General features: G+C 36.2%; 1 protein-coding gene across 2 annotated transcripts in view; it reads right to left on the bottom strand.

Moving 5' to 3' along the window:
* Positions 1 to 25,707, bottom strand: part of SLC9A9 (solute carrier family 9 member A9) — a 250,212-nt gene that overhangs the window by 153,194 nt on the left and 71,311 nt on the right. For both annotated transcript variants that reach the window (XM_075507217.1, XM_075507218.1), the window contains exons 9-10: positions 11,753 to 11,868; positions 2,521 to 2,626 (exon numbers count right to left, since the gene is read on the bottom strand). In XM_075507217.1, the coding sequence (XP_075363332.1) occupies positions 2,521 to 2,626; positions 11,753 to 11,868 (222 nt within the window). The remainder of the gene's footprint in view (positions 1 to 2,520; positions 2,627 to 11,752; positions 11,869 to 25,707) is intronic.

The following is a 25,707-nucleotide window of genomic DNA, read 5'->3' as shown; positions in this document are numbered from 1 at the left end:
TTAAATCCATATGATTCAATTCATATTAAATCCATATGAAAAATGTAGGGGTAGCTGGTTCTGCTGCGGTCCTTCTTAAACTAAATGATAAACAGTACAGGAAAAATAGAGGTTGGAGGGAGAATCTGAAGGAAAAGAGAGATATCAATATAAAGCCTTGTTGGCAGACAGCCATGCTACCTTCACCTTGCCAAATTGCCACAGCCAGCCATAAGGGCCTTCCATCTTTTCTCTTCCTCCCTTTCCTGCAGTGAGTCACTCCTGCAGACATTAACTTGGTTATTCTGTTAGTTGATGAAAGGTACTGTGTATTCTCTTATTCCATTTTCTGTTTACCATTACATAGTGTAGAAAATGACTTCTTATTGCTTTTCCAGATTTGTAAACATTATTCTCAACCTTTTTAAATAGTCCCCCCTTACTGTAATTATGAACATGTTGTGTTTGCACCATCCGGAAAAGTAGTATGTGTTAGCTATTCTTTTCTAGTGACAGAAAAATAATATTCTTCATTTAAACTCAGTTTGGTTTAGTGGGGTGTTAATGCACTGAAGCTGACGTTATTAACCGGGTAACTTTACTTGAAATGCTACAGGAAGGAAGATCATGTTAGGTTGCAGAAACGTTGTATTTGTGCAGAAGCTGATTATTTAAGCCAGAAATTAATGAAATGTGAAACTGATGATGTCATACATTCTCTTCAGTCTCTACAAATGATTAAATATATTACAGAAATCAAGGTATCAGTCACTGAATATATAGAAAAATACACTAGCTTTCCAGTGACAAGAGATTCTATAGTAAAAAAGAGTTGTAATCTCCCACGTACAGCAAAGCAAACATGAGAAGGAGATACCCAGCATTTGCATCAGGCATCCTTCCTATAGATTTCTGTATCCATGTGCAGACTGAGGGGCATAACCTAGACCTGAGTACTAGGAAGAGTAGAGGTTAGAAACTCATGAATCATGTACTATCTGACAGTACTTTTCTTTCTAGGTTTGCTTTGCAGTTGAGTTGCACCTTTGAAGAGTTCCATGTGCTTTGACATTACAGTGACTGAAAACTACAGACACTTAAAATATTTTGGGTCTCCTTGAGCTGCTTGTAGCCTAACTGTTCCACAGTCTATAGGAACCTTGCACTAACAGATGCAGAGTCTAAATGAGCTATAAATGCCTAGGCCTTTATTAAACAAAGCCAAGTGAGAGAACAAAAGAATCTCAGACTTTCTGTCACCTACATGCTTCTTTCTAATTGTAATAGCTGCTTTAATGCTTTTCTATCTGTTCTCTCTACTGAGGTTTCTATTCTTTGCTTAGTTTTCCTTTTGCGCATTTTATTCCCTGATGTACTAAATGCTCTGCTAAGTGACACATCCCAACCGCAGTCACTGAATGTGACAGCCATGCTGCCTCTAATCATGAAATGCTGTGCTCAGACACTTGACAGAGTTTGAAAATATTACTCTTGCTCTAAAAACAATGTGAGGACTTAAGTGTAGGTGAATCTAACTAGACTTATAATTGACTGAGAATGATACATTGAATAGGAATACTAATTTTTTGTATTGTGAAACAATTTTGTTTTCAAAACAGTTTTTTTTGCAATTCAACTATTATAAGTTTCTCCATGGAGTTTCAGACAAAATATAAAGCTCATTTTTTAATGACTGTAAACTCCGTAAAAGTCTGTTTTTCCGAAGGATAGTTCAGAGTACAGTTCAAGGAACTGTATTTTAAGGAGAAAGGTGGCACTGAATTGGGGCTTACTGTGAAGCATCTTCAAGCATTCTGGAAAACTGAATTTGATTTTGCAGAGTTCTGTTACTTTTAAGATTATCTGAGAGGATTATTTGTATTTCCAGCAAAGCTCCAGGAAGCATATAATACATGTAGAGTGGAGTTAACTTGAGATCCTGTTAATCATGTACTTAGCTTCTGTGTTTTTAGGACAGCACATACTTGTGTGATTTTGGCCCATCATTTGTGATCTGTTTGAGGATTCCTGGGAATAAAAAGGCTATATATAAGTTTAAGATAATATTATCAGCTGAAGCTCTGTCAGATTCAATAGGCAGAAGTAGATAAACTGAGCTACTGTGTACCACTTTGTGGTTTTAGCCTTGGAAAATAATAGATTGTAAAAAATAAAGAGAACCTGTCTCTAATTTTATAGTTGTCCTATGTCCTAGGTGCTCACTCAGCATTATTTTTTCAAGATATCCTGTTTAGATGAGAAAAGAAATCATATTAAATTAAATTTACACATTTTACAGAATATACTGCTTTCTAGATTGAAGAAAATGAACTAAAATTGCATTCTGGATACACAGTTGCTATTATCAATAGTGGAATTCTGGTGTTTAACAAACAAAGAACAACTCCAGAACTACTTCTCGGTAATGAAATCTTCAAACGTTATACCTATACTTGCACAAATTGTATCAGTGAGAATTGTATCAGCAGTTAAAGCTTGTAATTATCTCACCAAGTAAAGAATGGAGGTGAGCGTACTTACTATGTCAGCACGATAGCCACAGCATCATTTAGGACACTCTCTCCAAACAGGAATGTGTACAAATCTGTATCCACATGCAGCTCATGGAAAATAGCAAGGACTGTCACTGTATGGAGACAAAGCAAAGTGAGTTTGTTATTTTCATATTCCTCCGGCAGTTCAAGAAATAAAGCAATGTCAGAATACGGGTTTTGAGAAACCCTGTCCTATTTATTACCTAAGTGGATAACGATAAGTTAAAAGGGATCAACTGAAGTATATAAGATCCTTAAATCCAGCAAGTCTATGAGTTTTGGTGCTTCAGCTGAGTTAGGAAGAAACTCTCCTTCTCACACAGAGCATCATGCATAAGTGAAAATGTCACAGCATATTTTACTGTGCATAAAGATCTTTGATCTTGTGATCAGGGAGAAATAAGGGTGCTGAAAAGACTTGGGTTTTGCCATAGACTTTGTGTGTGATGAGAGTAGCAGTTTACCTATTTTAAGAAGGATATAATAACACTTATCCATCTGTTATGCATGTTCACTGAGGAACGTGCATAATAACCTTATACCCTGTCCCACCAGCAGCGTAATCACTTTCACCTAAGTGTAGCATATCTGTAGTCATGAAGCCCTCTCATCCAGATCAGGATATCTGATACTTGTAACCCATTTTAAGGTTCCTTCAGCGTATCATTAATTTAAGTCCCTTCCTTCTCCCTAAGTTATATGCTATATTTGCTTTTTAGCTTACCAGTTCAATAGAAAAAAACTGTGTTGAATTTTAATTGAAGTTGGGCAAATCATTTAGACACACATCATCAAGGGCATTTAGACACTTGGCTTATATTCAGGTAATTAACTCCTATAGATATTAAAGGACTCCTTAGTTGGTTTATGCCTCAGTTTCCTTACCTGTAAATGGGGGATCACAATCCTTCCCAAGATCTACCTAGCACTCTATAAGATCCAAATGAAGGCGGCTGTCTATGTTCTGTGTTGATATTATTATTCTCTCTTTGCATGGATGAAGCACAACTTTCTCTTCTCAAACAGAATTTAACGTAAAGGCCTCCAATTATTTATATGTTTAAAAATTACACGGTAAGTCACTGCTTCACTGGTGCTCATTCTAGCACGTAATCATGCAATTGACTCAATCCTCATAGCCCAGGAATCCCAAAGATTAGGAGTGCCTCTGGGATGCCACGTTAACATCTGACATTTCAGAAATGAAAATTATATACTTTTACATTGAGATGACTGCTGATAATTCACACAAAAACATGAACAGGTGATTATGCTTTGTCTTAATAATGTTTCTTGGAATTTTGAAATAATTACTGATAAGATTTTCGAAATGGTATTTAAATATCTGTGTAATCTAAAAATCAGTTTATAAACCCAAAATAGATTCTCAGTTCTCCTGTGAGATTTTATGTCAGTGATCTCTGTTAATGTGTTATCTTGGAAGAATTTTGGACGTGTTATTCTACAGAAGACAATTTAGGAGATGTGTGTAGCTGAACATTTGCTGATATAGCTATATTTAAATTAGGTAGTTATATTTAACCATCCTGGTAACTTCACCCATCTACTCCTAGTGCAGTTCTAGTTTAAACTAGGAAGAGTTCTTTCCCCAGAATACCTCAAAAGTGTAGGAAGAATTTCTATTGGCAAAAGATATTTTCTTGGTTCACCAATATCTATATTCAGGTTTTTGCTTGACTAGCCACGCTCCTTAATGTGCTAAATGTGGACCCAATTTAGTCTCCCATTCTTTGATGTCATTGGCATAACAACAGACTTGTTTTCTAAAACTATTTGCCACTTCCAGCTTTTGCTTATTAGCTAATTAGTTTGGGCTCACATTAATAGTCCCTGTGATAATGATAGAAGGAAAAGAAAATAGTAATCAAAGTCCAATGTACTGTTGGTATGTATGTGTAGCAGGCCAAGCCAATTAGACAGATGCCTACACATTCCTCTCCTTTCTCTTGCCTCCTAAGAAAACAGCAGCTTTCTCTTCTTGCTTTCTCTCCCATCTCTCCCCCAAAAATCTCACTTAAAATCTTTTCAAATGAAAGCAAAATAAAGCAAGCAACACAGCGATGCATCAATTGCCTCTTCTGGAACAGACTCCCCAGTTCACCCAGTTCTCAGAAAGTATCTTCCATTTCAAATGTTTCTCCCATTCCCAATGGAGGTTATTGGATCTTCTTTTACAGCATTGCCTGTCCCTGACTGAAGAATTCTGGTCTCTGGAGGAAGACCACTACCAGTATCTGCTCTGTCCCTATGTTCGTCTGGCCCAAGACACAGCAAGCTTCAGCCATACCACTGCTGACAGATATTTATCTGATCTGTTTTTAAAGAACTGAAGTGATGCTGGTTCCACATATCCCAAGGGAGACTAACCCGCTCTTCAGTATTCATGCAATTTATAAATGCAGTTATTCCTGAATGTCTAACCTAAATCTCCTCTCCTGCTCTTCAAGTCTGTAATTTCCATTCCTAGCCTAATGAGACATGAATAATTTGTCACGTTTATTCCCTTTTTCTTTCCAGCAACATTTTGCCTATTCAAAGACTCATTTCAGATATCTCCTCCCTAAACTGACTCACTTCTTTCAATCTTCTCCTTTCAGTAATGTTTTCTAGCCCTCTAATCATTTCTAATCAGTCCATGTCTTTCTTGAAATACAGTGCCCAAAATCAGATCCACGTGCTGTAGTTGACACTTGCTGTCAAGAAATGGAGTGAAAAGATGCCGTAGAACATATGTTAATAAATCCTAGTTTCCTTTTTTTGCTATGTATTGGTACTGATGACTCATTTTCAGGATGTAAACTTGAAATCCTTTTCAGCAGTGAATGCTCATTTCTTATATTCTATCTATGAAGTTAATTATTTCTAAGTGTTGTTGATTTTAAATCATTGCAAGAATCATATTGAGTTCTAATCGTGTCCTTCAAAGCGTTTGCAATCTCCTCTCAGCATAGTATTATACATTAAAGAAGCGTCCTCTATTGCATTAGCCAGCTTGTTAATGAAAATGTTAAATAGCATCTGCATAAGAACAGAGAACTGCATAATCTTTAGCACATCCACCCCGTTTAAGAGTTCAATAAAACATTTTCATTTTGTTTTGCCATCCACCGTCTAGTCATTTCCTCAAGATCACATTTGCCTTCATTAATTACGAGAATCTATTGGTATAGTTCAGAATGGGCATATTAAAAGGGACTCTGCTATCGAAGAAAGTTAATTTAAATTACTCTCTGGATAGAATAATATTCTATGAATAGTCATCATTGTCCAAAGTAGTCACATCATGTTTTGTCTGATGGATGACTTTAAAACTCAAGAGAATTGATTTAAAAATTCAGTATTTGCTATCATATGCAACTGCAACATATCTAATCTGTGAGAACTTTCATATCTAAGTAAAGATCATAGATACCACATTGCAGTAAGTATGGCCTCTCTGGCTTTCTGAAGACACTTTTGAGGAACAGTAAGTAGGGCTTGGTTTTTGTGTGGTAACTACTCAAAGACTTGTATAATTAATTAGCTACAGTATGTATTATAAAAATACCAAACTACTTTTCATTAAAGTACACAGCATCTCTTCATCTCTTATTTCAACCTAAGCATACGAGGCCAGAGATAGAAATAGGTAAAGAACTAGGTGGCTAGAAGGACAGGTAACTGGGGGACAGCAAACAAACATCTTTTGTGGCAGTAGAAAACTGACACAAATAGAAAAAAACATGCATCAGAGCTCCTGACTCAGAAAGGGCTGTGAACTTCATTAAAAAATTCAGCGATGGGAAGCCTGAAATAATGAAGCATCTAAGATTTTCTCAGTACTTGTGCCAACAGAAATCTGATCGCTTCTTCCTTGAGTTCCTGGAGTGAGGTAACATCTGTTAGATGTTAAGCCTAGCATGATTTTGGTTGTACCCAAGTCAGAACAAGTGTCTGTAGAGCCGGTTTGTGAAAGATATCTTTTGACATATGTGGAAACAAATTGGCTTGTTATTAATTCGTGTAAAAAGTATGTATAACTGAAATATCAGCAAACTACAACAATCCCTAAGCTAACTCTATCCAATACTTCTTTGCTGTTATGTTTGAAAAGAATAAGGAAGCTCAGAAAATAAATGAGACCATTATATAAAGTACTGGTATTATTGTACCTCAATCTTCTGACTAGCACTATTAATATCTTTCATAGCTCATAGGCCTAAGTGCTTTTAGGAGGGCAGTATCAAACGGGAAGGAAATAAGATGAGAGAAATCTCACTTATATTTCCTATCCATTTTTCTCTAAAAATAACAATTCCAATTTTAATTATAGTCTCCTTTCCTTACTAATCAGTCATGCCACTCACAGATTAGTTCAGTGGTGAATAAGAAGAAAGCATAAAAATATTTTAATTAAAAACATCTTTATAAACAGTCTTATATAACCAGGGTATAAAATGTATTACCTTGCTGTATTTATAAATTATGCTTCTTAATGCAAAATCCTTTGATTTTATGAGAAACAGAAACTGCTCTTTCTGATAAATATCCAATTTTATCAATAACAACAGCAGTGCAACTCACATCTTCAGTTCAGCTGTAACCATAGTAACTTCTAATAGAGAAGAGCCTTGTGGTTATCAATATGACCAAAGGTAAGGGAGTTCATATAGCTCAGAAATAGCTGTGCTTCAGCAAACCTTGTGAAGGTAAATCTATTTTCTATGCTTGAAATGTCAAGAGTTTAAAAAAAAGAAGTGCTAAAGATACATGAAATGTCTTTGGATTGGAAGGTCATTGCACAGAATGTGTTAATAACAACAGCTAAGACAAACCGCCAAAGTTGTACTTTTCCGTTCTCTTTTGGTGGCTAAGGCAGAGGTCAAATCTTTTCATTCATGTGCCAGTTTTGTTCTGTCATTCACCTTATTCCATTACAACCACTGGTGCCCTGAAGCAGCCTATTGCTAGGGCTTATTGCTGTGTCTGCTTTTCAACCACAGAGGACAGTTGTTGTCAGAATATCCTTATCTGGGCTCACACGTGAGGCAGTTTCCTTTTGCACGTCTCTGATGCTCAGGGAGCGAGAGCTGGGGGCTCCGCTCCCCACACCAGCACCTTTTCCACAGTCTGTTTGCTGCTCTTGATGAGTGATGCGTGTACCAGGGCATAGGGAGGAACTGCTCCATCCCCTTTGAAGGGATCACACCAAAAAACTTCCAGTCAGGTTATATTAGTAATCAAAACACAATACTAACACAAGGGAAACCCTTTCAACAGTGAAACAGTGAAATCCGTGCTGTTTTGTGCAGATGAAATAACAAGAAGACATGATTTCCCCAACTACAAGATAAATGATACCTACTGATCAGAATACAGAAAAATATAAATACTGGTCTGGCGTTTTAAATCAAAGACTAATGAAGGGAGAATTTGGGTATTTTAAAATTCTTTTTCTTAGAAATTAAACTTCTCACCTGAAGTCTTGAAATGAGAAACTTTTTCTGCTGAAAATGATAAATTATTGGAAGGAGATATTTCCTGTAAATGAATGATTCACTTGAATGTAACCTTGCTTTGTCCCTGAAGTTTCTACCTTTCCTTTCTACAGATGTGAGAGTTTTTTGAGGCATCCCTAAGTATCACAGATGTTTAGGGATCACAGTCTCTAATGCAAAACACTGTCCCAAGTATATCCAGTCATAAATTAATTTCTTGATCTTAGTTCAAGTGCTAGTTTTCTACATAAGTGAACCCATAGCATATAAGAGCAATTCTTCTGAACTAATTTTATGCAAAAATCTCTATATTAAAGATCTTCAAATACCCTTCAAAACTAAAACCCTACAGAGTGTTATGATATTATTTCCTTCTTCCTAACAGTATTAGCAGCTTTCAGTTGGCATACATTTGTTTACTGCCCTGGTAGTAAAATTCTTTGTTTAACATGTAAACATCTACCAGTCATCTTTACGATTACAAATAAGGAACTCAATCAAAACAACTTCTGTCAAGTCAACAGATCAGTTTTTAACATCTTTTGAGACTTAATTGCTTTCCACAGTCAAGGGAAATTAAATTTCTTTTTGAAATGAGCTTATAATCCTACATAGTGAAGAATTAAATGAAAAATCAGGTAGCAAATCTGACAGGAATTTATTTCATCTTAGGACAGTACTTTATTATTCTATTCTACTTCTGTAACACTAACAACATTTTACCAGAGTTTTGTTTTTTGTTTTTTTGGGGTTTTTTGTTTTGTTTTTTTTTAAAGCTAGATATCACATATAGAATCACAGAATCATAGAATGTTTTGGGTTGGAAGGGACCTTAAAGATCATCTAGTTCTAACCCCCCTGCCACGGGCAGGGACACCTTCCACTAGACTAGGTTGCTCAAAGCCCCATCCAACCTGGCCTTGAACACTTCCATGGATGGGTCATCCATAACTTCTCTGGGCGACCTGTTCCAGTGCCTCACCACCCTCATAGTGAAGAATTTCTTCCTTATGAATCTAAATCTACCCTCTTTCAGTTTAAAGCCCTTACACCTTGTCCTATCACTATATGTCCTTGTAAAAAGTCCTTTTCCAGCTTTCTTGTAGGCCCCCTTCAGGTACCTGGAAGGCTGCTAAAAGGTTTTCCTGGAGCCTTCTCTTCTCCAGGCTGAACAACCCCAACTCTCTCAGCCTGTCTTCATAGGAAAAGTGCTCCAGCCCTCTGATCATGTTTGTGGCCCTCCTCTGGACTTGCTCCAACAGGTCCATGTCCTTCTTATGTTGGGAGCCCCAGAGCCGAATGCAGTACTCCAGGTGGGGTCTCACCAGAGAAGAGTAGAGTGGGAGAATCACCTCCCTTGACCTGCTGGCCACGCTTCTTTTGATGCAGCCCAGGATACGGTTGGCCTTCTGGGCTGCAAGTGCACACTGCCGGGTCATGTTGAGCTTCTCATCAACCGACACCTCCAAGTCCTTCTCCTCAGAATGGCTGCTTTCAATCCATTCTCTGCCCAGCCTGTATTTGAGCTTGGGATTGCCCTGAGCAATCATTAGACTGATTATTTTAATATAAATAATTTATAATTATAATATCTAATATAAAATATATTATGCTATATATTAATATATAATATATGATATAATATAAATCAATTATGATTTATTATTATTTTAATATAAAATCATTAGACTGATTATTTTATGTGCCCTAGTATGTATCAGTCTTCCAGGGGACCATATTTTAACTGATTTTAAAATTCCAATGAGCTCTTTACATGGCTTGAGATTATAATTCACTAGCAAATCCTACAACACAATGAATTATTTTCAGCAATGTCTACCATTTAATTAAGCAAAAATTTCATTCAAAATTCTCTACATTTTTGAGGGACTGAAATTTAAGGATAAGGTTAGTAAAAACATGAAACAGCTTAGAATATTGTGAATAGGTAACAGAGGGAGCGAGTCTGAACATTAAAAACACTCTTGGACATGCGCAGACACTCTATATAAGCAGAAGAGTAATTACAAACAGTATTAATCAATGATAGTTTGTCACACTAAAAGTAGTTTTCTCAACTGCAGTGTTAGCTTTTTAAGCCTATTTAAAAATCTGGGAAAAGTAACCCTTGTCACTTCTTATTCTTTCCAGCACAAGAGGAGCTTCTCTTTTTTTTTCTCATGATTGTTCCAGGTTAATCAGTGGTGATACAATACTATTATAATAAAAATCAGTGCCTTTGTCTAATATATTTCTCCTCATAAGTCAACACGTTCATTTGTGAAACTGAATAGTATTGGACTGGAAAATGGGAAAAGAAACTAAGCCAACTGCAAAAATCTCTTCATAGCACAATCAAGAAATGTACTTGGAAGCTGTAAGCAACCTTTCATTCCATAAGAAATTTATTTTCCTAGGTTTTCTTTGTGCTTTCAGTTTCTGTGTTTTTCTCTTGCTCTGAGGATAGGCTCCAATCATGTGCTGAATCTTATTAAAGTAGTTGGGCAATTTTATAAGTGGCAGCATATTGGATGCTTGGATTAATGTGAGAATAACAATTTGATGCAGCTTTTACAGCAATCTTGCAACAACCGGTTTTGTGGAAATAAATTGTTTTACACCGTATTTTTAAGCCATCAGAATGATAAATCACAAGCTCAAAGTCTTTTGTTAAATATTGAAGGTTCGTTTAAAGAATGGAACAAATTTGTAGAACAGTGTTGCTTTTTGGCATTTCTTTAAATAGCCATGAATTTGAAAGATTTATTCATAAGTTTCTCAGAGAAGCTTCTCAAGGGTAGTTAACACTAATGCAGCATGTCATGTGCATCACAAAATGCTTTCTGTTCCGCTTCCTGTAACAGCTCAACTGAAAATTTTGCAAAAATCCAGTGTAGCCTTGCAGACTTTGTACTTTGTCTCCTTGTAGGTAACATATCAAAAAATCCTTTTTTCACCTCCTCCTTCACTATTGTCCCACAGATGCAAAAAGCAATACTTTCCTTTTAATATCAGAGTACTCTTACTAACATTTTCAACATAACAAAGCCTGGACAAATCTGTGAAACCTGTTTTGATTAGGAGGTTGGATTAGAAGAGCTCCAGACGTCCCTTCAAATCTAAATGATTCTGTAATTCTGTGATTCCAAAATTCACTGAGTCTGTGTCCCAGACTTGGCTATTTACTGTAACTTTAGGCTTTAAATCTCATATCTGCAAATTCAAGTCAACCTGTTGGTATCTATCTTTTTAGAGTTGTATTTATCATGAAACACTGCAGTCAAATTGTAAATTGATACCTTATAAACAGTATTTATATGGCCAAATCCAAAAGCTGCGTTCCCCATATCTTTAAACTGGGTTAGGTCACACATGAATGCAATGTCTAAATTATTAACCATGAGGCTCCAGCATTACAGCAGTTCTCATATCAGCAATGAGCAGATAGGTGTCCTGAAGATTGGAGAACATTTTTCCAGTATCCCCAGAACTTCATTTATAAAGTTTGTGAGCTAAACATAGGTAAACCAGTTACTAAACCAAACACAAGGGATCTCTGGAGCCAATTTGACTTATGATTACTAGAATATCAGACATGTAACAGCTATGGGAATAAAAATTCAAGAACAGAGACTTTGAACATTTCTATGGCACATGCAGTTGTTATGTTCTTATTTACTCTTCTGACTTTTGAAAAAGTAATTTATTTTAAACGGTTACCTGGATCTGTGGCAGACATCAGTGATCCAAAAAATAAACAGTCAGTGAAGTGGAATTCCCATCCTTTTAACTGGCCAATGTGTACCATGGCCTTCACAAAACCGTATGTTATCAACCTGTCAGGGGGAAGATAAGACAGGCATTCAGACGGAGTATATAACACTTATGCTTAATTTACAGTATTAAGCAGGTTCTTATTCTCTTCAGCTTCTTTTAAATAAACATATCACGTGAATACTGAACATAAACTGCTATCATATAAAAATTCTATTTCCTATTCAACTGTTCAAGTACTGTATTGAAACATCACAAACAATTCCAAAGCAAAGACTTTTCTGAATAATTTTCATCTGCCAGTACCAGAGGACAATGCTTCTAGCTGTTTATTTTTCAAAAGGAAAGAAGCTTAAGCAGACATTATTAAGACTAATTTGTCTAATGTCGTAGAACATTTAAACAAAGGCAGTTCTACTGTCAACTCTGTGGCTTGCTCTAATATTTCTAAACGAATTGTTTTATTCTATCAGCTTTTAAATGTTAGCTGTATTCAAAGTTCCAGATAAGGTCTCCAAATGAGACAGATATTTAAAAACTCACAATGACAGTGAGGCAATAAAGTCACACTTCAAAATGCACTGCTAAATCCTCACTAGTTTCACAGGAAATGTTATCATTGCTTTATATAACTAGGTAATGCTATCTGAGATGTGTATTCTAACAAGAATCTTGAAATATCTTGAAAAAAGAAATGCACTTCTTAGAACCTGTAGATTTTTAAATTTGTCTACATTTCCAATATAGTTAATAAAAAACCCCATTGCATTCAATACCTTTTCCATAAACACAACATGTAAATTGACAACTGTGCTCTTCTAACTACAGAATTAAAAAAAAATCATTTAAACAGAGCTACATGCATTCACATACTTAGCCACATTTTGCCCTCAGCTATACTCCTAAGACGTTTCTGAAGTCACGTAAGTACAGAAGATCTGAGTGGCAGATAAAGTGCTACTAAACAAACAGCCTGAGAGTTAATTACAAATTGTTTTCAGATACTTTACCAAGCTGTAGGTTTTCTGAAGTATAGTTAACTTATTATATTAAGAGGGAAGCAAATAGGTCACCACAGAATTCCCCAGTGATCCTAACTATTTGTGTATGTATTCACATAAGCTGCCTAGCAAACAGCCACCAACTGTTCTAAAACAATTCATGCAGCTGTGGGTCCCCTTGATTGATGAGCTCACTTCCTCTCCATTCCCAAAGAACAACGATTCAAGACCCTGCAGTGCAGGTAGTTTTTTTCTCCCCAGCACAAATATGTTTGCTTTAAGGAATTAGTTCTTCAAAAACTGACTGTGGTGCTGCTATCCCGATTTGCAATTGTCTCAAAAGTCAACAGTAATGGAAGTGAACACATGCGTGCCTTTTAGAAATAACTGCCCAAACCTGCTTGCCGTTTTGACCAGAGATACTCTTCTGACTCAGTTAAAAATATTTTAAAATAATAAATAAAATTAAGTTTTGACTATCTGGCAAATTTAGTCATGACAATTTTTTAAATCCTGGTCTTTAGCATTGTTTCTTATACATTACCAAATATTTTCAGTATGTCTCTGCTTACTGTCTGTACAAAGTTGCAGATGAACTGGACAAAATTGGATTCAGGAGTCTCTCATTGACAAAGGAGGTCTAAATTTGCTATAAAGTTTAGTACAGTCGAAGACTCACAGAACTTGGTCTTAGTTCACATACCATTCAATTCTTGGCTGCACTGAAAAGGGAAATAAAACTGAAGATTGGACTAAGCAACAGTGCTGATTTAATCACTGAGATGTTAACCCTCATCCAGCAGAGAAAAGAGAAGAGCAAACTCAGAATATCATGCTTTTTTTTTTTTAAATTCATGAACTACTTAATACATTTTGGTAATGCTAAAATGGCAAAGGTCCAATTTTTCAAACATAAACCCAACTAAGTGCAGACATACATTTGGATTATGTGAGAAACTGCCAGTTTAAATAAACAAGAATCTGTACTTCTACCTCCTCCATCTAACACATATGAAAACACGCACAGAAGTAATTTCCTATTGTAAATTAACTTTTAAAACACGCTGATTTATCTTTTCTTTAAAAGCTGTATATTTTTAATGAAGGTAATACATTAAAATGATCATTAATCATAATTTACCAGTGATTTCTTACTAGACACACCCATACAAAATGCACCCCCCCTTCACTTTAAATACTTTACAATAACTTTAAAATAACTTTAAATAACTTTAAAACAGAAGTAATTTATTTAATTTTCAATTATGATTTTCTAGTCATCCCAAAATTTGGTTTCATGTCATGGTCTCCAAACTACACAACAGGCCATTGAACAAGAGGCTGTTTTGAAAACTAGAAATCAAAGGGCAGTTCTGAACTGGAGTAAGTTTTCTGATGTTTGTAAAATTAACAGAACTATGGCAGTTTATACCAGCCAAGAGTTTGCTCTCAGGAAAATAATCTAATAAATTCATCGTAATACAGGATATACTCACACATCCACTAAAAAAATGGGAATTTACCTTATTGTATTTCTCTAGATATATCACAAGCTATGTCATGTGCTTAGTGTTTTTTAAATTTACATTTTTAATACAATTGCTTTTGTTATTGTGCACATGACATCAGATCCTGTTCTCATTTTTACAGATTAGAACTAAGAGAAATTCCAATTCTGAATCACAGGAGTTACTCTGCATTTTAGACTGGTAAAACTGAGATCAGACTCTAACCCTGTGTATTCCAGCTTGTAAATTTTTATTATTAAAAAATGTCATTCTGGCTTTATAATTGTCTTCAGTGACAGAGATTATTCAGGTGAGAGTCTAATATATAGTCAAATTTAAACAATAAAGCAATTTATCTATGAGAAATGTTAGTAACAACTCTTTTTAGAGTACTAGTTGATGATCTAGTGTGACTTCTCCACTACATATTGAAAAGTTGGATCTCAGCTGGATACCTGAGCTCCCATTGATAGTGATATTAAACATCATCCAGTACTACACAACATAACTGTTCTTAATGGAAATCCAATGAGGAAAGCATACCCCAATGACAGGAGGACATTAATCCCAAGGAAACACCATTCCCAAGGAAGCACCCTATTGCTATTATAAACTACAATTGAAAAAAATAGTCTTATTGATTTTTAGGGCTGCTGTCATTTCATTTGATACATCTAGGTTATTTTTAGCAAGTTTACACCCACCGAGTTTCAGTAAATCTTATTGCTTTATTAATCTTCAACAATCCATTTAATATATATGTTCAAAAATATTACTAAAATATCTGTTAAACAGTTGTAAATAAGTCAAGTGTCAGTGACTCTGAATTTCCTCCAGAATGTTCCCATCCCACTAGGACGCATTCCCAACCCCGTGCTCACTGTTGACACAGAGTAGGCTATTGACACAAATCAACAATACTAGAAGCTCTGAATCTGTTTAGTAGGATGGTACTTCCATCTTTCTGATTCCTATCTGTGAAATAATCTTTTTTACTTTACTTTTTACTTTTTTACTAATCTAGAATACTAAATTTTATTTTTTATTCTTTTTGAGTATCAGAACTGAGAGCTTCAAGGCTGCATAAAGGAAATAGAAGCTGAGCTGCAAATCAATGTAACCCTAATTTCCAATGTGGCTTTGAAAATCTTAACTTTAAGATGCACTTGCAAAGTAATTTTATTTCATATACTTTTTTTAATCTTGTTTTTAATCTATATTGTAAGTTCTTTGGGAAAGCGGTTGCCCCTTAAACTATGGGACCTTTATCTCTGTATTCTACGTGATACTTCTCTGATAATAAACATTTTTTTTATAAAGTAACTGCTATTTTCTGTATATGTCTGGATTTTGCATTTGTACTGTGAAGTGTGCATCATTTAGAACACTGTATTAGCCACTTGAGATAGTGGTCTTTTGTTTTCCCAAAATGAAGTAGCAAGTAGTATTCTGTGGAACAAAAAGAATGAGGCACAGATCTATGAAAGGACTTAGATAGGAGACTTCTACTTATGTGGAAGATCTGAATCCTCAGAGCTGCTGCCTCAGAGCCCTACTACCCTTAATTTTCATCCATAAAGCCTCTTTACTCCCAACAGGTCTTTCCTGGGGGGCTTGTCCAGCACTATATAATGCATGTACTGGTTGTCTAAAGATCCTTCGGGATTCACAAACTAGTAAATTACCTGTCTTGCCAGTGAGGTCTGTTAGAGAGATGCTGAGACCTGGCCCTCACAAAACCTAAAGCTGAATGAAAAAGAAGAGGTTCCACTTTGCAGTCCCTTTTCACTCAACTCTATTAGAGCAAGACATGTGAGCCTCAGATCCAAAACCCTGCTTCATCTTGTTCACCTTCATTTTTCCTAGATACTAAGAACATGCCAAAGAGAGACTCTAGGTTCCCAGTGCCTAGAAGCTACTCTACCTTGCTTATCATTAGCCGTTATTCATTAAACTGAACAGCTAGAAAGTGCATGAATGTGAAAGTGTGACCTGGTATCAGGTGATCTGGGTCCTCATCCTGGGTGACAGAAGTCTGAGCTTGAGCCTACACTTTGAACTCTAATTTTTTTTTTTTCCTGCTCTGTCCATCCAGCTTTTTATAGGTAACTTGAAGCTGTGAATTCTGCTAGGTGACAAAGTGTCTCAAACCATGTCTTTTTTGCACCTAGGAATAAATGACTGTTCAAGGAGCTACATAAAATCAATACAGAGCAGGGAGGTGATTTGGGGTTGCCATACCTCCTTATAAACTTCTTATTGTCATGAATAAATATGCAAATTCAGCAATTTATTTGTGCGATCAGAAACTAGATGATTAGAAACGTTGTACTCTAGAAAGAAGTGGCAAGTAAATTGATCAGTAATAAACAGTCACTGAAGACTTCTCAGCTGGACCTAGTGATGGCTCGTACTGCAAAAAATATTTGTGAATAACTGATTTGGTCATGGGCTAGGGAAGTGGTCGTCCCTTTGTACTCAGCACTGGTGATGCTGCACCTCGAATACTGTGTTCAGTTTTGGGCCCCTCACTACAAGAAAGACATTGAGTTGCTGGAGCGTGTCCAGAGAAGGGCAACGAAGCTGGTGAAGGGTCTAGAGCAGAAGTCTGATGAGGAGCGGCTGAGGGAACTGGGGTTGTTTAGCCTGGAGAAAAGGAGGCTGAGGGGAGACCTTATTGCTCTCTACAACCACCTGAAAGGAGGTTGTCAAGAGGTGGGTGTCGGTCTCTTCTCCTAAGTAACAACTGATAAGACAAGAGGAAATGGCCTCAAGTTGCACCAGGGGAGGTTTAGACTGGATATTAGGAAAAATTTCTTCACTGAAAGGGTTATCAAGCACTGGAACAGGCTGCCCAGGGAAGTGGTTGAGTCACCGTCCCTGGAGGTATTTAAAAGACATGTAGATGTGGTGCTTAGGGACATGGTGTAGTGGTGGACTTGGTAGTGTTAGGTTTATGGTTGGACTCGATGATCTTAAGGGTCTTTTCCAACTGAAATGATTCTATGATTTGGAATATTAATAAAGTAATACAATAGAAGAATAAAACTCAGATTAGCTTTGCTGCAGGAGAGCTGCCATTTTCTACACCCAAACATCCTTACTTGAAAGTGCGGGGAGGAACCCATCAAGCTAGAGCAAGTATTTTGCCACTTCAACAGGAAAAGAAAAAAACAGTAATGTAATGAAACACAGGAGAATTCAGAATTTTCCAGATTGTGCAAGTCTGGCACTTACAAAGTGCCTCATCTCTAAAAAATGCTACATACAATGCTGTCATTACACAATAGAGGAGATGCCATATAAATATTTGACTTACTGAAGTAAGAATCATCTTCTGGGAAACTGAGCTTTAACTACCATAATTTCCCGTACGAATCGGCAAGTAGACCACATAAAATCTCAGTACAACAACACAAAATAAACTTTAGACTGACAAAATTCAAAGTAAATGACAGGCGCTGAAGAACCAGAACAAAAATTCTGCAAGGCTTTAATGATTCTGAGTACTGGGTTGTGCTTACATTTTTGAAGCTGGACTGAATTAAAGCTTGCCTGTCTGAAAAAAGGGGGAAGAATCTCCATATGTAAGAGGTCCAGGTTTTTTACTACCACAGTTCTGCTGCTACTAACCTTTTATTGCCATGCATTGAGGAAAGGAGTTTGGAGAGCACATTGGCTCTCTGGGTACTGCTGGAAGTTTCCGGTGAAGTTATTTATAAAGCTGCTCTCTAGGAAGGCTGCTCTGGGATTGGGATATTCTTGAACTAGCTGCTGTTTAACTGTACAGGAAAAAAAGAGCCCTCTCCTAAGGACTTACAGAGTAATTACTACACAAGAAACTATCTAAACGCTCAGGAAGAGCTTTAGATGCAGCTCAACAGAAGCCCATTTTTTGCAAGAGTTTCCTTTAGCAACAGCCGGTTTTAAGAAGGGATCTAAAAAGAGATAGTGAAATTGCTTTGAGGGTTTTTGGGAAGCTGTTGTCAGAAAGTTCTAAATAGTAAAACTTCTGTCAGCATACTGCTAGTAGAAGAGAGATAATCTGTAGTTTTAAAGTAGAGGCAAGAAGGGTATGTCTGATGCAGAATAGAATGGGGAGGCTGGAGGAAAGATGCAAATAAAGACGCTGCCAAGGGGCTGGGAGAACGATTTTAACAGAAGCATTGTGAATAGCCACAAATGGCATCAGATCACATCCATGAAGGACAAAGATACTGGAGTCATCAAGACAGGAAAGATGAAAGCCCACCAAGAGTTTTAGCCATATAGGTGGATGAGAAAGGCCATATAGGAAACATGTCAGTAAGCAGCATACCTGACATCTAAACATATAACAAAAGGCTGTACTATACCTAAATGCAGCTGTTAAAAAAACAACCCAAGTTACCAGCATTTCTGGGAATGCAAGACAACATGGTGTCCAAAAGAACTGTTGAGAGGGGCTATATGTGCGTGAACAGTGAACCAAGGGGGACAAGATGACAATGACAGACAAGCTACCTTTCATAATGTACCTTAGGTACATGTACACAGAGATAAGACAAATACAAGTTGAAATAAATCCTACAAATCTCTTGTGGTAAAAATATGCCTGGATGGTGCAGTAAGGTGAGAAAACTTGTGCTGAGCTTTGCTTCCTAAAAAATCCTGGCCAAATCCTCAGCTTGCATAAACTGGCATCACAGCACCTATCCCTTTGCATTAGAGCAAACTGAAAAAATTATGGCAATAAATACAAATTGGCAGGTTGGTTTATAGGATGCTGCTTCTTTGATAAGTAACTGCATCCTCACATGCAAGCTAAAGGGAAAACCTATCAGTTCTATAAGAATCTACTCTTAATTTAAAGCTGTAGGGGACATAATTAGAATGTAACAGAAACTGCACAGTGAAGATGTACAATACACACACCATATTCTCAATATGGACAGCCCCATCTGATTTTATCGGCAGTCATATTTTCTTCAGTTTTGTTATTCATTGCAACATCAGTGCTGAATCTCACTGCGAAGGGTTTTTATTGTGTTAAAGGTTTAAAAAGCATAATTCCAGATTTAAAGTGTTTGTGCAGTTCTGCTATGTAGCATGAATGAGACTTGTAATTTAAATCTTTCTTGCCAAATATGTTTTCTAATCTGCAGAGAATTTTTCATCTCGTATTTTAACTCCCTAAAGAATCTTACTCTATCTAGACATGATTATCTTGTAGCCGGAAGCTAGTTGAACATAGCTACAGATTGTAATCATGCAAGCAAAAAATGAAAAAACCTGAGTTGCATTTCTTTCTTTTCACAAGGAATAGTAATATTAATAAATCAGCAATAGGAAAAGTAGACGATTTTATTCTTGCTTGTGTATGAAGTAACATAGTCATTGACTGATCGATATCACAACAGTAATAAAAAGTCACTAGTCAGAATTTAAAATGTATACTGAAAAACAGAAATAGTAGAGGTGAAAATGAGATACTTATTCCTTTATTCTGGTCTTTCTTTTTCTACCATACCAATATATTCCTATAATTTTTTCTATACAGTGGAATGCTTCACATCAAATGTTTTGGCCACAGTGATTCATTATTTCAAAGTGCTCTGTGAACTAGTATATTCTTCTTTTTGTCATCTTTTAAATCAGTTTTGTCACTAGAAAGGGTATTATCATGGGTTTCTTCAATAAATCATCTGCTAACTAATCAAAGCAAGAGAAAACCTCAGCACAGTGTCTCAGGTAACAATAAACCAATAATAAATCTACCTCAAGCTATTCTGTATAAATTGCACAAAAAGAAAACCCCTTTGGCTATAGAAATAACTGGAAGAACAGAAAAGAAACTGGCTTTACGAATCCACTGCATACCTAGTTACCTGACACACAATGACTGTTCAACAGCTGAGAACTATAGAACTGTTAGAACTATAGAACTATTAGAACTATATGCATAGCTTTAGCATCTATAGATCTGATAAACAGTTCAAGTGAGCACAGCTGTGCTCCTGGCAGGACATTAGGTGATGTAAGAAGTGCTTTTGCTTAGCATTTCCCAATGAGCAATGGAAAAGATCTACCACCAAGATTTTTTTAGTAGTCACAGATTATCTTCTGTTTGCTTCTTAAATCAGAAGTTTTGATGGGAAGGCTTAATGGAGAGAAACACACTTTACACCTCAGAGATATTATGTATGTCGGTATGAGTAAGAAAGACTGTGTTTCAGTAACCGTGGTACTATAGGTAGCTTAGCTTGTTAGATATTCCTGTGGTATTGGACTTTTGGGAAAGTGATGGCTGTTCAGAGCTATTCAAACAATCAAGCAAACAGATACTGAACGTGGATGAAAAAAAGCCAGCCCAGGTTTCTATATCAGTCAATTTGGGGGCCACTGGTAACAGAAAAAGTGAAGAGATCTGAAACATGCTTGAAAACATTTATCTTAGGTTCTACAACCCACCTTTATTGGTACAGGACCAAAGCGAGAGACTGTCCTTACACTGAAACTGGGTGAGATCAATGGAAACACATGCAAACATATCCAGCCGTGAGCTTCAGCAAGGCGCGTATATGCAAGATGGTAGCAGAGGCCTGTGCTAGTTTGTCATCACTGCATCACTGAAAGCAAGCTCAGAGGTTACTGTGTTTGCTGTATCTGCACCCTTTGCTGTATCTCTACCCAGTTCCAAGGCTGTCATGCCCGAGTAAGCCAAGTCCTTTGACTTTAGGAAAGACCAACCATATTTGTGTTTGATGCTTTAGGACTGGCTTGAATGAGACTATGCAGAATGCCTGAGTGGTCAGAAAGCCTGAATGTCTGAGCCTTTGCTTACTTAAAAACAACCTCCTATGGAGTCGTGCTCAAGAAAGTAAAGAATTGCTACACGTCACTATGAATTTTATTTTGGTTAGTCTTCTGTAGTACATTTGACCATGGAAAATATCTGTTGAGATATAGAGATGCTTTCCTTTAAAATGGAAAAAACATTTTGCCCAGATTCAAAATTTCAAGGTGCAATTGTAGATTTTGCTAAGTAATGCTAACAATGTAGCAAAAGTGAGGAGTGAAAAAAAGGGAGTAAGGTGTGGACCTACACGAGCTGAAAAGTTAGTTAAGGTCACCAAACATAGCTGGAAACTGTCAATAAATGGTATTTCAGGTTGTTTGTTTTTTAAAAAAAAAAACTTTTTTCAGACTGACTTTCAAATAGCCCTTACTGTACTATAGTTTTAAATTTTGCATCAAAAACATACAAACCAATTCACCACAGCTCACAACTGCACAATATTATTTAATGCGTTTTTAATATTCCTCTAATGAGTGTAACAAAGCTTTAGGATCCCTGTGTTCCTAAGCTCCATTTAAATCAGAGACACTATATACATAAAAACCTGAATCTCTTTGCAATGAAAAAGCTGCACTTGATCTTCGAGTGATGAAATCACTAAAATCTCATAATTACTTGGGCAAATGAGCCATGAAACACCGTCAACTGTACTGTGTCCAAATCATAGTGCCACTGAATATTTTATTGCACTACAAAGATTTAAACATTACATCGAGATTTACTTTACTTAGTATTATTAATTGAGAGAACCTCCAATAGACACTGAATAATTGACAATCGTACATGCATATTTTGAGACAGATATCCTCATGACAGTAAAAATAAAATCTAAAAAAATCAGACATAAGTATAAGATTTTCCAGATACAATAATGGTAGATTATTTTAGAAATGCCTAAATCACTGTTGTACAGAAGGTGGCGGAATCCTAAGAAAAATATTAGTGACACTAAGATTCTTCCATATGAAAAGAGAAGAACTGAAAATACCTAGTTTACAGTGGGAAAATAAGATAGTGACAGGGTATTACCTACAGGAGTTAAAAACATTGTCATTAGATGTCAATAATTCTGAGTTCTCCGATTACACAACTGCTGTCACATACTGAGTTAAAACATAAAGTCAGTCAGGGTGTCAGGTAAATCAGATTCACTAATTAATTGGCTAATTCATTCAGTCAGTGATGAATTCAGTTCACCAATGAGTTATTTCGAAGATTATCATCATTATAGCAATCATAACATGCAAAGTTCTTTCTTTACCTACAAGATGTTAATATCCTGAAGAATTTAGCCTGGTCAAAACATTCAAGAGTTTTTGTAAATTCAAGAAAACATGTTTCAGCCAATTATAAAATTGCCTTCTATAACAGAATTTTCTTTCTAGTTCTCAGATGAGTGGGTGCTTTGTATTCTGAAATGTGAAGACCCCTAATCCCATCTCATTATCAATATAAATGTCTGACTTTATTAAAGACTCTGCTAAATCCATGGCTTTAACAACATCTGATAGTGTTAAGTATCACAGATTAGCTATGGACCAAGAATAAAAGTTTTTATCTGTTTTCTTCACCTTTGATCAGCTTCAAATGTGCTAATCTTTAATATCATTGAGTATCACCTCATTATTATATTGACAGGTGGATATATGAGGATCATTTTGTCTTTTCTTTTCAACCTCAAGAACATTCCCTGTGTCAAAAAAACTTTTATATGAGTTTTCTTCAGAACTCCATGTAACAGTAGAATCCTACTTTCAGAAATAGGTTTCAGGACAGTTGAGAATGTTAGTATAAAAGACCTGTCTAGGGAAAGTCTTCAAACCTTCTGGACCTGAATGATTAAAAGGAAAAATAAAAGTCTGATTCAACAGAAATTCAGAAGAAAAGTATTTTGAGTCAAGAAAGTGAGAACCAATAGTATTTTGAACTCCCTCTCCAAGTGTAGAAACATCACTAGATACTACTCTGCTATCAGTCTATGTGGAAGACAGACTCATGCTTCTGGCTATTATTCACTCTGAACTAATTAATGAATAATTCAGTTATTCTCTAAATTTCAGAATGAAAAACACCCAAAGATTCTGAAACAGCAATATTTTTGCCCCACATTTTAAAATACAGTGTAAATATTGAATTTTACATATAAAATATGAAAATATTTTCATTTAATATTTCCCATCAAAATACAAAAACCCCATGATCTCATGTTTGCAAGGACCTGTTACAGTAGGTTTTCACTAGAGCACCTAATGTTCCCTTTAAATGAGCTTGTATTACCATTAAAAGATAATTATGATCAGTTTGTGATTTCAGAATAATGTAAATCAGACTAGAGAATAATCTGCTGTAAAACAGGGCATGAAATGAACTATAGAGAAACTTGTTTGAAACCATGTTAGCATTTTTATTGGATTAGCTCAGTCAAATAGTGATACAAGTGCTCAAGAACAAAAAATGATGAATTCATACCCATACCGTAAGTGGAGATTCTCGGGTACCCTAGATGTACATTTAATTTATAGTGCAGTTTTGAAATGTAAAATATATTTTTTGGTTAAACAGTTGAATGTTTTTAGGACAGACAGGGACCTTGCTAAGGCTTGAGAGCTTTCAGATATCTGCCTGGGCTTGGTTCAATCTCCCATAGAAATTGGGGACACTTAAGAATACCAACCCTAAATTTCACATTTCTAAGCTAGGGTGTGGTTACCTCTTGGGATACGATTCAGTCTTGTGCCAGATTTTCTTCCTTAGTAATTGAAATCCAAAAAGTAGACCTCTGAAAGCCTGAGAATCTCTGTAAGTGTGTAGATGGGAGAAGAAACCCATCCAACCTTTAACAAATATTTTAAGTTTGGTTTTATTTTTTAAACAGTATCCTTGCTATAGCAAACAGGGATGGAGGAGAATGACAAGATTTCTTGTGACCAGGCTAGCTCCTGTTTCTAGGGATATAAGAGTATTAATGTGCAATGATGTTCACTGGTCAAGTGAAAACTGCAATTTTTTTTCTTGGAAAAAAAAATTAGAAATTAACTGAATGACAGGCATACAGATAGGTCTAATGTGACGTGAAACTAGTGTGATAAACTTCCAGAAATAGGAACCTTCTAGGCCAGTAAATAAATTCTCAGAGTGAAAGTATTTGTCTTGATATGATTCGGAATGAGTCAGCAGGACACGAGCTTCAAAACACTGTTACTTAACTTGTGGCAAACAGGTTATCTCCTGCTTATACTTCTATCTTTAATTGGTGTGCTGGATAGAAATATTCTTTTAATACATTTAAGATAGCAGCAGAGTCCCAAAGAAGCCCACTATTGTGCTACTGTATTTTTATTTTAAAACACTCTTATTTAATAGCTTTGTGGCTTCTGAAGTTGTAATAATAAAAAAATTGACAAGTCTCAGTGTCCTGTAACTGAGTCTGCAGTTATGAGTCTGCAGTATTATGAGAATTGTATCTTCCCCAATCTGATTATATTACTGTATCATACACATTATATTGTTCAGTAGGTACACAAATATTTTAATCAGATCTTTCACAGAGTGTTGTTGGTTCTGCTCCATAGAACACAGCTCTTTCTTCATTGTAGTTTTGGTTTTTTTAATATCAAAATGCATCAAATAGGCATCTGTTAAAACAGTTCTCTAATTATGGCTAATTATGATAATGACAATGTTGTGCTGAAGATTTGACTTTTTCTCTCTGATGCCACAAAACGTCTATGGCAAAGATAGCTCAGTTAGTTACCATACCTGAGGAGCACTGGGAATGGGGGAAGAGTGAATACTGGGCAACCAGATGGAAATAAGACGACTTGTGTTTCTACACTCACTGTCCACTCTAGTCCCTACTCCTCAGGCAGCCTCAGGGAGCGGTTTATGTCAGTGACTGGCCTGAAAGAAGGTCCTCAAAACTTCTGCCAGATTGGTTGCTAAAAATATCTACCTTCAGCCTCAAGAGGACTTTAAACTAACTTGCTCCAACCTTTTCACAAAAAATCCCTTGGGGCAAAGACTAATAATAACCAAACACATTGCACGTTAGGCAACTGCTCTTTGTGGAGAGTGTGAGGGACAGGATTAGAGAAGTCATTCCCTAATTCTCTGCTTTTAAGTATGTTTAAAAGCAACTGACAAGTTCAAGGTAATGAATGACAATGCAAATGAAAACCTCCTGTCCACACCACCAAGAATATACTAGATATTCAGAGTGCATGCTGCTTTTTATCAGATCTGGACCATACCAAAGTGATCCATAAACTTCTGCCTCACAGGCTTTAACCCTGTAAAAAGCCCGAGGTAGAAATTATTTTTTTTCTTCTTTTAACGGAGTTCATACTGCACGAACCCCAACCACACAGCAGTACATTCTGTGGCTCTATCCTAAACCCATGCTCCTCACTGACAACATCCAAGGACAGGTCCCGTTTAAGCTTAGGAATTGCCGGGAAGTTTGGTTAGTTATTGCTAGTAGAAGGCAGCAGGTGGAAGTTATTGCTTATTCCTTCTGGTTTGTAGGATATAAACCTATAGGATCCTGTACGATAT

This window comes from Mycteria americana, chromosome 7, assembly GCF_035582795.1.
Source record: "Mycteria americana isolate JAX WOST 10 ecotype Jacksonville Zoo and Gardens chromosome 7, USCA_MyAme_1.0, whole genome shotgun sequence".
NCBI lineage: Eukaryota > Metazoa > Chordata > Aves > Ciconiiformes > Ciconiidae > Mycteria > Mycteria americana.
This window is presented reverse-complemented; position numbering and strand designations above follow the sequence as displayed.